This window comes from Cynara cardunculus, assembly GCF_001531365.2.
Source record: "Cynara cardunculus var. scolymus isolate 2C chromosome LG 3, CcrdV1, whole genome shotgun sequence".
Classification (NCBI taxonomy): Eukaryota; Viridiplantae; Streptophyta; class Magnoliopsida; order Asterales; family Asteraceae; genus Cynara; species Cynara cardunculus.
This window is the reverse complement of record NC_037530.1, coordinates 9,039,361-9,053,415: the sequence shown is the minus strand read 5'-3', so window position 1 is coordinate 9,053,415 and position 14,055 is coordinate 9,039,361. Positions and strand designations below refer to the sequence as shown.

Sequence of the window (14,055 nt, the reverse complement as noted above, 5' to 3'; positions counted from 1 at the left end):
CACTTTAACACTTTCAAAGTGATCAACTCGTCAAGAAGTGTCATTGGTTTTATAAAACTTGAAATGAAAAAGTAAAACATCGTTGTTACATGAAAGGGTCGACTATATTTTGGTTTAAAAACTCACCGTTTTCGTCATACACCTGAGCTAATAAAACTAGCTACTCATGACGAAAAATAAATGACAAGGAATATAAATTGCGATAAGTAAAGAAATAAAATAAATGCGGAAAGTAAATACGGAATATAAATAACGGAATAATAGAAAGATGCGGAAAGCGTAATAAATAAATGACGGAAATAAAATGTAAGTAAGCGTAAATAAATAAATGATGGAATATAAAATGCGATAATATAAATAAAGCGATAAAAGAACTTGAAATGTAACCAAAAGATTTATAATATTAAGAACTTGTTCTTCAAGTAGTATGCAAACTATTTGAAGAGAGAACAAAAGATACTAGAGAGCAAGTAGCAAAGTGTGGTAATGAGGTGTCCCCAATACTCCTCCCAACATCCCTTTTTATACTAGGGATGGAGTGAGGGCAAAAATGTAATTTCACACCCATCTAGTTCAAAATAAACTAAATAGTACATAAAAGCAAACTAATATTTAGAAAACAACTAAAATTAGTCTTGTAAACTCCAGCTAATCTGATTAAACTACAGCTGGTTCAACTATAGAAGGCTCTCAAATGTCTTCATAATGTCATGTCAGTCAACTCCAAGTCTTATCTTTCTCTTCATCTGCCTTCAGGTCATGCTACCATATTTTCACAGCATCGACCTGCTCCAATCTGTCCAAAATGAGCTTAATTTAGACCAAAATCCACTAAAAACAAGTTCCTCATTCTTCTTAGCATAAAAACAGAGAAAATAGATAAAATGACTCAAAGTTGGGATATAAATGGAAAATAACCTATCTAAAAGAGAATAAAAAGGTACTTTACATACTAAAAACTTAATACGTATCAAGTAGTGATCCCGTCGATCCCCACAAATCACAACCTTTCCTTTTTCTGGTAAGTCTACATGGATCATCTTCTCATTACAAACTATGTTAGCTTGGTTTTTAGCTAACCAATCCATGCCTATAATTATATCAAATTCCCTTAAAGGCATAGGAAATAATAGTATAGGCACCTCACATCCTTCTACATTTATAAAGGATTCATCAATTCTTTCCTTAACCAAAACTTCACTATCATTTGTTGTTTCCACAATTAGATCCTCACTCAATGCTTTAGATTCTAGATGTGCGCAATTAACAAATGATGGTGATACAAAAGAACGATTTGCACCTGAGTCAAATAAAACTTTGGCACATACTGAATTAACAAGGAATGTACCTGTCACTACTTCAGGATGCTCTTCCGCCTCGCCTCTCGTCATCTGAAAGGCTCTCCCTTTTATATTAAACTATGTCTGTCTTATCCCTCCCCGTCCACTTGGATTAACATGATTATCCATTTTCCCACGACCTGTTGGCACATACCCAGATCTTCGACCCCAGAATATCCAGATCCCCGACCTACAACAAAGCCAGACCCTCGACCTTTTGCTTGCGGACAATCAGCGTTTACATGTTGAGCTGAATTACAAGTAAAACATCTTTGCGTCATCCGATAGTCTCGAGCTATATGTCCTGGTTCTTGACATTTAAAACATACTCGAGATTTTGTATTGCAATTTCCCTGATGTATTTTATGACATCGGGTACTGCATTTTAAACTTAACCACAAATTCTTCCCACAACATAGTCTTCAAAATGTTTGGATCTGAATTTGATAGAACTTCCCACCAATACAAAGCACTTGATCTCAGACGAGATACAGCAAACATGACTTTGTCCTCTTCTGCACTTTTACTGATTTGCAGAATCAGCTCTATCTCTTTAAGCCAACACATGGCTTTAACAGGATCACGCTCACCAGAAAACTTGGGAGGTTTACAGGCAAGAAACATCTTGATATCTCCTTCTTTATGTACTGAGGACGAAGTAAGATGTACAGATGTACCAGGTACCGGTGTACTAGCTCCGACTTCTTCCTGCTGTTCAGGGTCCCTTAAAAATTCTGGATGATTTGGAACCGAACGTCCCAACAAATTTACCAAGCTCTCTTGAAAATTTTCTAAGCTGCCAGCATCTCCTGAGTAATAAATCCGGGGTCAGAAACATTATGTCCACCCCTTGCTCTTCCTCTACCACGGCCGAACATTGAACTTTCTTGGGCCGACAATTCATGTTCTTGTCTAGTACATCTTCCTCTTCCTCGACCCCTGCTGCGACTTCGCGTTTCTATTGTCATCACATTTTCCGGGTCTTCCCCTTGAGTCACATTTCTTCTTCCCCGACCTCTTCCATAACCAGTAGAGGTCCTTTCATATTGATTGGGATTATCTGCTATTTCTCAGTGTATAACTCTTTCTGTACATTTAAACACATATGATTATTCACATAATCAAAACATAATAACACGTTTATTCTCAAATCTATCCATAACTCAGATTATATCAGTCATATATAATATATCTTTCTCATAATAGGTTCAGCTATAACATATTCCCCATGTTCATAGTCCCAGTGAAACCTATTATCATAACTTCCGCACCTCTAGTTTAAGTCTAAGTATTTCGCAAATACCCAGATCCCTTAAACCAAGGCTCTGATACCAACTGTAACAACCCACAATTTCCACATACAGATAATCCGCATGATATTATTCATATCCCAGAATGTAATATCGTTTACGAAATACAGACTAAAAAAAACTTTCTTCAATACATTTATAAGCAACTAATTTCTTCAATTCTAAATTTTCCCCTTGTCTTTGTCCTGCAAGGTATGATGACCTGCAAAACAGGTTAGTTCAACAACTAAGCGGTTTAAATGAACCCGGTTGATACTTGAGCGATTTAAATGAGATATACGGTTGCCTCTTGAGCGATTTAAGGCAAATCTGGTCAACCCTTGTCCGGTTTAGGTAGAACCCGGGCACCTCTTGTCCGGTTTAGGAGTAATCCGTACAACATTTAATATGATCCAAAATAAGGCAGCTCTAATAGCAATGAATTGAATACCAACAATTTATACTCAAAACAGAATACACTCACCTTAGACAAGAATCCTAATTCTGAATTCTCTTCTTCTTTTCTGCCAATCCGTATGATTCAAAAGGGGAATTTCCTATTATAGCAAGAGTGTAAACTTTTTCATCTAGACCAAAAATTTCTATATATAGTAATAAGGGAATAAGGTGGGCGGTGTCTCCGGCCGACTCCCCCTCCTTTTAAAATTGTTCCCCATATATACACACCTCAACACCTTCACACACTTCACACACACACACATACATATATATATATATATATATATGTTCAAAAATCTTAAATTAAAACTCGTAACCCGAATATTACACATTTTCTTAGTAAAATGATACAACCGTTTGAAAAAAAAAAATTCGTATATTTGTTTCTTATAATCAAACGATACCACAGTTTGAAAAAAATTCCCTATTTTTTTTATAGTCAAATAGTGTTACTGTTTGGAAAAAAAAATATATGGGTCCGTCCTTGTTACTAGGTAAGATTTCAATCCACCAAAATGGTATCAAATGCAATAATTTATCTGGTAAGCGTTAACCATGGTAAAAGTTATGGCTCTCACTCACCAGGTAAGACTCTTGGTACTTGTCTTTGCTCTTACCAGGTAAGATTCTTGGTACTTACCATATTTATCCGGTAAGGTAATGTTACTTGATAAACACTTACTCATATAAACGTTTAGTAAACGACTCCTTAATCATTCAAAATGACAAAAAAAAGTTTAATAATTTTCATTTAAAAAAATAATTTAACCCAAAATTAAAACCACATGTGACAAAATAGTAATTTTCCATCATATAAACAGTAGATGGCGACAAAATAGCAATTTTCATCATATAAACACTACATGGCGACATGCTAGTACTTGACATTTATTGATTCGGTGCTATGGTGCTTGCTGTTGCTTCTCACCCTTTAACCGAGAAGTGGCCCCACATGAGATCAGCTGCATCACAATCTGAGAAGCTTTCATCCTTCCACTACCTTCAGCCGTTGGATCTTCATCTCTCACGTTCACCGTCTGATCCACGTATTTCGCTCCCTCCGACACCTCCGAGCTCGAATTTGAAGGCGGTGGAGACGGTATCTCTTCTCTACTCACCTGCTCCTTCCTTTCTCCTTCGAAACTACGTCGTCTCCTTTGCTCTTCTGTCTGTGTCGCTGCATCCGCCGCGAACCTTGCCGCAAGTTCTCTGCTGGATTCGCATTTCACAACCATGTATTCTTGCGGATTGTCGAACGAACTCCATGATTGATTCCGTTGTCTGATCATGGCGGCCGCCGGAGTTATTGTAGAGCTACAATTATGGTTCGCCTCCGTCGGAATTAGAGACTCGTGTGTTTCGAGAAGCTCTGATCCTTTAAGAACGTAATCATGACCATTTGTCGCTTCAACCAAATCGTCTTCCGATAGATCGTACCATACATATCCGCTCTTGTAGCTCCTAATTTTGATTCAGGAAATTTCAAAGGAAATCGCGAATTAAAGAGAACATAATCAACAGAAAAACTGAAATTTTGTTTTAATTTTGTAGGTTGATCTTCCATACCGTTTGAAAGACCAGGAGTACATGTTCGCCATTCCTTTTCCTCTGTGATAATTCAAGGTATTCAAAACATCTGCAAACAAAATTAGTAAAAACTAAATCAAATCATATCAAGCTAAACGATCAAACAAAATGTGATTACCTCTGAGATAGAGACCATGAGGAGAAGAGAGAGAAACATCGATGAGATGAGGATGTTCAAGGTGACCATTCCGTGTGAGGTAATACAGAACCGGAACTTTTCTGGCTTCCATTACCTGCACAGTTGCTGGCTCTGTTTTAGGTTTAATGAAGATCGGACTTGTATCAGAAACATTACCGACGATCAGATCCGTACTTCCATTTCCATTTCCATTAAGATGATTTCGATTCTTCCTGGGCCTTTTGGAGATCAACATCTCGGAGACGCTCTTTCTCGAATCGGCAGCCATGAAGGGGGGCAGGAGAGTGGGAGAAAGAGAATGGTGGCGGGTAAAGTCAGTTAGCTTCCTTCCCACTGATATATATTTATGGGGAAACATTCTACACACAAATTGGTAAGCAAAGCAACATACTTGTACTCTCTCCCTCTCTCCTAATTAAAGATTTATTATTTAATAATAATTATTAAAATATTTAATAAAATATTATTATGTATTTATTTCGAAAAGACTAGAAGGGTATTCGCACAATGCAACGAAATATATTTCGATTTTAATTTTTTTTTATCTCATTTTATGTTATAATACAATTTTATATGGTTTTGAGAAAACGATAACTTTTTTATTTTTGAATAAAATATAAATATGAAGATATCATAAAATTTTGAAAAATATATATTGATATTAATATCAAACTAACAAAATATAAGGATATCATAAAAATTTTAATATAATTTTTTTTATAAAGTTAATGATTAAATATTTTTTTAAAACTAAATAATTATCCTTTATATTCTTTATATTTAAAATGATTATCCTAATTATATTTTTATATTTAAAATAAAATGTTTATCATTTATTTTATTATGTTTATCTGTAGTTGCTTACATGAATTCAAACATGAAGCTTTAATCAATTATACTTATGAAACGAAATCCCTCACTTCCTAGCTTGACAATCGTTTCCTCAGATATTGATTGTTTTGTTACCACTACAAATCACATTATGATGATAATATTGGCTAATGGTTTTGTTAGATATATCTTTATTTCTTGTTGTTTTAGTTTAAAAGTAAACCAGAAACATGATGTTAATTTTATATGTTCAAACCAATTAATTTAAAAGTAACTTATATAAATTAAATAATATTATAATTTGTTACTCGACTAAACCAATATGGTAAGAAAAAGTAACTAAAATTAAAACTTACCTTATTCGATTAATCCTATCGTTGAACCCACAAACCGAATAACCTGAAACTGTATTGCTTCTATCGAATTATTCAGTTTCGTACTTTTTATACCCCTAGGGTTGTTTACTTGCAGCTTAACTAGGTTTATTGGTCTATCTGGCTTATTTGCACAGCTCATTTAGGTTGTTTACTTATGGCTTATTTGCATAGAACATGGCTTAATCTTACAGATAGAAATGGTGTGTTGTTCCTATTCAGACACAAAATTTACACATCTACCCCTTATTTAAAGCACAACCTCCTTCCCATATGAGACACCCCATTGTCGCCCTCTTTATGTTTTTTTTGGTTTTAGTGTTCAAATAATTAACATTGAGGGGTAAATCGGTCTTTTATGTTATTCAGATTGTTGATTCAGATAAAAAAAATAAACAACACCACCCATTTATCTAGACAGACAAATTTATTCATACATAACATAATAAAAAATTTGATAAACAACCCCTAAACCTCCCTCCCCCTCAAGTCACCGAAGTCTTATCAATATGTAATAAAAACTAATACAAATTCTATTACAATTTAACACATTGTCTTTAAAATATAATATCTTATATCTATTTTACGTATGATGATCATCACTTAAAATTAATACCTTAATTGTGGTACAATGCTGTATTTTTATATTCATCTCATTTTTAACTGTTTTAAATTCAGATAAGTCACCGTTTACCGAACACTTACCCAGTAAGTGCCTACAGTAAAATTTAACACTATTATTTATTTACCGGGTAAAATTTTATTCCACCAAAACGACATCGTATGCAACGATTTACTCGATAAGGGCTTACCGTGGTAAGAGTTGTCGCCTTCACTTACCGGGTAAGACTTTTGGTCCTTATCTCGCTCTTACCGGATAAGATTCTTGGCCCTTACTATATTCATCAAGTGAGGTAATATTATTTGATAAGTACTTACCCGGGTAAGGTTTTGGTAAACGGTCCCTAAATTTAAAAATAATACGAAATGATTTTTCTTACAAGAAAGCAAGCATGTGCATATGTGTTTATATTAAGAGACACACATGAGGAATAGGATGGTTTGAAACTAGAGCTCGTGTGGAATGTGAATAGCGTTTCCACAATTGACCTCATAACTACCTATTCTATCCATCCCATGCGGGGGATAAAAATGGGTTTTTTCCGAATTTTCTAATCATTGATCATTCATCAATCATATGAAGCCACATCATTCATTTATTAAGAAGACTAGTTGTGTACCCACGCAATGCGGTGGGAGCCATGAATTTTAACGATTTTGAAGTTCTACTGGTTTTAGAAGATAAGATTTAACGATGATATAAGTTACACTTGGTCTTTGCATATTAATACAGTTTAAATAAATAAGCGTTATGGATCCAATTACAGACTATCGATAAAAAAAATTGTATGACAATTTAAAATCCAATATATTTAAAATCCAACATATTTAAACGACTCCACAAATGTGTTCGATTTACACCAAGAACAAAGAACCAAGAAACTTGAGTTTTGAGATAATCACTCAAAACCAATAAAGAAAACTACAAATTTGACAGATCATAAGCCATGAAAAGAACAAAAAAGATGATTTTTAGAATGAAATTTCAACTACTTACCCTCTTTCTTGTCCAGAAACTCAGATTAAGGTTGAATTAATACATGTATATATATATATATATATATATATATATATATTTCAAAAAAACCTAAGAACATATTAATTCAGAACATATTATACAGTGCAATTTGGACAACCTAACCCCAAAATATATAGTATATATATAAATAAATAACTATAAATGTATAAATCATAAATATTAAAAATATTTTTTTACAGTATATATAATATATAATAATATAATTAAGTCAAAAACTATTCAATATTGGACTCATTTCGAAGGTATTAACGAGACGATTATAATGGTAGTATAAAAGGTATTTTGGTCATTTAGAATTTTAAGACTTTAAGACTTTTGCTAAATTTGCTTAATAAGATAGTATAGATAGAAGTCACGTCATTTATTTTATAATTTATTAGGATATACCTTGTTTTATTGTTTCTTAGTTGGCTCTATTTTTAATGTGGTGATTATTTAATTTATAATATTTAGTCATAAAATAAAGATAATTTTTCTTCAGCATATAATTTTCCATATTATCCTAATATTTTTTGTTAAAATCTTTCTAATGATAAAATCATATATAGATATTTTAAAACAATGATTTTGTTTCATTAATGTTAGGATATACACGAATTTGTTCCCTCGTTTAAAATTTATACAAATAGTTTGTATTTACATATTTATAGGTTGTATAGAATCATATCGTTTCATCTTGAGAAATTACGGTCCTCTACAATAATGGGTGATATGGGTGGAGGTGTTAGTTCCAATGAAATGTTTGACAAATCCAATAATGTTATCTCAGATAGAGATGAATATGATGGTAATTCTTTTTTATATTAATGATTATGTTGATGTTTTTTTTTTAATATGAATGTGTGTCTAACATTTGTCATGGTTTCTTACATTGACTGTTGTTCGTATTAAATGTTTTTGTAGTTATTATTTCGTATCATGTGCAAATTTCATTATGTTCTTGTAGTCATTATTTAATGTTATGCTTTCGTTATTTATTAAGGGGTTGTTTACCAAATGCTTACTCGGGTAAGTGAACACCAAGTCATTTTACCTTATCGGATGAATATGATAATGATTAAGAATCTTACCCGGTAAGAGCGAGACAAAGACCAATAGTCTTACCCGGTAAGTGAAAGTGACGAATCTTACCACGGTAAGTATTTACCGAGGTAAATTGTTGCATACGATACCGTTTTGGTGAACTAAAATCTTATCTAATAGGTAAATGATAGTGTTGAATTTACTGGTACGCGCTTACCGGGTAAGTGTTTGATAAACGGCCCCTAAATTAGATGACAATATGAATTCTGATTTCATTTCATTGACTGAAACATGTGTAGTTTAACTAATGAAACCAATTTCATGTTGAATATTGAACATGAACACAATTTCACTAATGAATTAAATTTATTAATAATTCAAAACGTTTATTCATGACAACAGTATCACTGATCAAAATAAAATATCCAGTTTTCCAAATTTTTCATTCCAAAACGTTTTATTCATGAAACAAATTTCACTGTTGATGTATTCTCATCATGAATCAAATTGGTATGAAACAAGTTTTGGATTGGTATGAAACAGGTTTCAGATTATGTCATTAACCAGTCTAGTCCCAAATAATATATTTTGTCAAGTTGTCTGTAAAAAGATGTTTTTTAGGAACACCATATGTCAAATATATCATTGGAAGGAAAGTCAATGAAACAATTATTTGCTTTCTTAATATAATATGGTTGTAAGTAAAAATGGTTTGCCAAATTTGTCCTTTCTTGATTAAATATTAAACATTTTGGTTTAGTTTATTTTTTATTTTTCTAATATAACACATTTTAATCATGATCATTGATCAAGAAAATGGATGGATGAAATTAGTTGTAGGGTTTGCACAAAATGGGTGGTTTGCATTTGATCACTCATCTCTTTTTTTTTCTCTCTCTCTATGTATGTATATATATATATATGTGTGTGTGTGGGGGGGGGCATGTGTATGTGTCTGTAGGGATAGGTTCAAATGAAAACCACATTTTCATTGTAAACATGAGAACAAATTTTGACCATTGATCAAACTTTAGAAAACTAATAAACGGTTAAAACATAAAACGGGGGTTTGGGATTGCTCATAAAAACAATTTATTGACTTATTCTGGTGTAACACCGGTAATAAGCATTTTTGAGTATTTGGATAAACAACTTATACCGGTGCCAAACAGGTAATAAGGAGTTTTTGAAGAAGTTAAACAATTCCGACTTATAATAAGTTGATAAATACTTTTATAGAAAAGCAAAAGTTGTTTCAAATAAGCAAATCCCAAATACCCCATAATTAGGAACAAAAATGTAAGTTTGAATTAACTACCATATTTGATTTTTTATTTTCTTTTATTAAAAAAACTTTTACTCCTTTAATTTTTAAACTAAATTATCTTAAAAATAATTAATATTTATCAAATAAATTATATAAAAAAATCTAGTATTTCATTCTCTTCGATTTGATATCCATCTCGATATAGTTTTTTTTTGGTTTTACCGTTTTTACGTGAAATAATATATATATATATATATATATATATATGTGTGTGTAATATTTATTATGAATATTTATGCAGGTTCATATATTTACAACAACCCTTTAGTATTCATACATTAGTATGATATTCATCATGAATGTACAACTTAAGATAACATTCATTATAAATAGTTATATATTTTCACGTGAATTCAACAAATTTTCAGTATTTATACTAGTGAATCACTATGATATTCATCATTAATATACATTTTCATTATAAAATTCATTATGTATATATATATATATATATATATATATAATAGGGTTGAGTTCAGATGAGAAGCGTAAGAATAGATCTACACCTTTTGATCAATCCCAATTGAATGTCAACACTAATGAGGTGCACCAAGATGCACCGGATCGATTCATTTCTATGGGTGGGCATGAGACTAAAAGTGATCAAGGGTTCAGATCTCTTCTTACGCTTCTCAAAATAATTTCCCTTCTCACACAATCATTCACCTACATGTATATATATATATATATATGTATATATATATATGTGTGTGTGTGTGTGTATGTATATATATGTGTTCACGTGTATATAATAACTCTTCAAAATTCGTACATCAATATGATATTCATCATTAATATACATTTTTACTATAGCATTCATATTGAACATACATATTATTCTCATGAATATTTATATATGTTCACGTATATACAACAACTTTTCAACATTCATATTTCAGCATGATATTCGTCATGAATATACATGGTCACTATAACTATTCATCATGAATATACATATTATGAATCATAAATATTTATGTATGATCACGTGCATACAATAACTCTCTAGTATTTATATTAGTATGATATTTATCATAAATATTAATTTTCACCGTAATATTCATCATGCACATACATATTATTCATCATGAATATACTATAGTTTCAACTATACATTACTCTAGTTTTTATTTTTTTTCGTTATTGGGTTCTCAATTAGATCTTGATGAGTTCCTGATTCGTTTCGATAGATTTACAGATCCATCTTGATAGATTTTCCGGTCCATCTCGATAAAAGTTAAAAGTGTTAAGTTATGGTTTTACATAAACAAACACACAATAAATTATCAATAGGCTCTCAATCGGTTTCGATGAAAAATAGAGGTGTTACGTTATGATTTTAATACATAACCACACATCAAGTCAATGAATGTGTTCTTGATTAGTCTTGGTTGGTATCGACCTGTCCTGATGGGTTCTCGATCGATCTTGATATGGTCTTGATTGGTCTAGATGGGTTCCCGATCCATCTCGATAAAAGCTGAAAGTGGTAGCCTACGGTTTTACATGCATAATCAAATAATAAATCAATCAATAGGTTCTCAATGGAAAATGAAAGTGGTAGGTTATGGACACAAATAAACATACACCAAGTCAATGAATGGATTCTTGATCTTTCTCGATAGGTTCTCGATGGTTTCTCGATCGGTCACGATAAGTTCTTGCTCGGTTAAATGGTTTCTCGATCGGTCTCTATGGGTATTGGGTTATCAAGATGAAGAATGTGGTGTCTTATGATGTTGAAGGAAGTGATGAAGAATGTGATGTCCAGATACAGACTTATGATGTTGAGCTATTGTAGATACATGAATTGTGATAACCCGATTTGTGGTTATAAAGTTTTGGGTTATTTTTGAAATTGTTTGAGAGTTAGGAGTGTGTTTTAAAATTTTGCTTAAAATATCTAATTTCTTTAAGCCGCCTCTTTGTTTATATATAGGGTTGGGTTCACGTGATACCAAAGGTTTTTTGTGAGACCCGTAAGATCAATTTATGTTCATTGATCAACTTTATGAGCTAATAATTTAATGGTCTAAAGTTGCACGGTGGCAATTTTGTGATTATTGAAAAGTCTCGTGACAATTTAGTGATTATGAATGTTCAGATTGTAGATCTAATCCAATGGTTGAGAATTGGTCTTACGAGTCTCACAAAAAACCCTTGGTCTCACATGATCTCAAATCTCTCTCTCTCTCTCTCTCTCTCTCTCTATATATATATATATATATTCTTTTATTTCTTGTAATTGTTTTGCGACAGATAAAACTAAAAAGAGAAAGTTGGTGAGAGTTTTTCTTGGTCACTGGGTTCGATCAAAAATAGAATGAAGAAGTTGATGCGTGGTTATTAACTGATATTTGTTGTTGATTAAAGTTTTCGATCTCTTTGGGATTATAGGTGAATTTTAATTTAAAAGCATCACTTGATTTACTTTTGATAAAGAAACCGTATGGTTTCTAGTTTTTATACGCGGGGTGTTTTGAAATTGATTATATGTTATTTTTAGCATAATTTGGTGTTTTGATATGTTATTATCAACTGATTGGAATAATGGTAGCATAATCAGAAGAGATGTATTTGGGGATAAGGGTGGCATAATCAAAAGAGACGTATACTGAGATAAGGTTGACAAAATCAGTTGTATACTAAAAATGAGATTTTGATCATATGAAGTATTGTTATCGCATCTTCATGATGCGATGAGTTTGGTTTATCACATCTTTATGATGCGATGAGATAGTATCATCGCATCTTTAAGATGCGAGGAACAATGTTTATCGAATTAAGGTGATGCGAGGAAAGCGAATATCAAGGATGCGACAAATGGGGGTTATCGCATATGTGAGATGTGACAAGTGGGGTTATCGCATCAATGAGATGCGACAAGTTTGATACCTCAATGAGTTTGATACAATAAGATGATGTTATCTCATTTATATGATGCGACAAAAATGTTTGTTTCAATAAAACACTGTTTATTTGTTATCAATACAAACATGGGTTTTTTAAAAGTGTTTTGGTGATTTTCACTCTGTAATAACAATCAAAAAGAGATTTCTCACTAGACTTTATGATCTAACCCTCATTTTGTTTTAAAATTTTGCATCACAAATCGGGCAAATATGGAGAATAAGGGGAATGGAAAGATGTAAAAGAAGTTATAATTGCATTACATTTGTGAATTTTGGGAAGCTGATATTGTACATGTACTTGAGAATATGTTTTATACAAGTCATGTACTTGGTGTGAATGAAAAAGTTTGTAACTACATTTATATGTTGCAATTTGTACATTGAAGACCAATATGTAATTATTGTATTTCATGTTTTATGAAATTTGTGGATTATATGTAAATATGGATTTGGGGTGTTACATGAATATACATGAATATTACATACATACATATATATATATATATATACACATATATATATATAGGAGTGATCATATGAAAACCGCCCTCATTTATGTAAACCGTGCAAACCACCTTCATCTGTCGATTTCATTGTTTAATCTTATGAAATTTTTTCATGAAATTGTTTAATCTTGTGAAATTGTTTCATATAATACTTTTTTTGATGAAGTTGTTTCATATATGGTTGTGAAATTGTTTCATATAATACTTAATGAAACTGTTTCATGTATTTCTCTAACATTAATGAAACTGTTTCATGTATTTTTTTAAAATTAAAATAATGAAGATGATAATATCTATGATTAACACCCTCCACAATAAAAATGATTAATCAACCTCTCATAATTACAAAAAAATGAATAAAATGAAAAATTATGATTGGTTGAATAAGGTTTGCACGGTTTGTACAAATTGAGTGGTTTGTACAAATGAAAACTTTTAAATAGTTGATTTGATATTAACATTTACATATTCTTTTTCAAATTTATATTTTATTCAAAAATAAAATCATTATTGTTTTCTTAAAAACACATAAAATCGTATTATAACATCGACATAGACAAAAAATAAAATAAAACAATTAAAATCGAGATGTATCTCGCTGCTTTGAA

At 31.6% G+C, this 14,055-nt stretch overlaps 1 protein-coding gene across 6 annotated transcripts; it reads right to left on the bottom strand.

The window, feature by feature from the left end:
- Positions 1-3,862: 3,862 nt before the first annotated feature.
- Positions 3,863-5,212, bottom strand: LOC112510144 (protein UPSTREAM OF FLC-like). 6 transcript variants are annotated; one of them, XM_025115456.1, is made up of 4 exons: positions 4,989-5,212; positions 4,794-4,919; positions 4,655-4,724; positions 3,863-4,549 (listed from the first exon to the last, which is right to left on the bottom strand). In XM_025115456.1, exons 1-4 carry the CDS (start codon positions 5,170-5,172, stop codon positions 3,991-3,993), a joined length of 939 nt encoding a protein of 312 aa, XP_024971224.1. In that variant the 5' UTR covers positions 5,173-5,212; the 3' UTR covers positions 3,863-3,990. The 6 variants fall into 6 exon arrangements, with proteins under 6 accessions (XP_024971224.1, XP_024971226.1, XP_024971225.1 ...); XM_025115458.1 differs by having other exon boundaries at positions 4,794-4,908; XM_025115457.1 differs by having other exon boundaries at positions 4,998-5,212.
- Between the last annotated feature and the right edge of the window lie 8,843 nt (positions 5,213-14,055).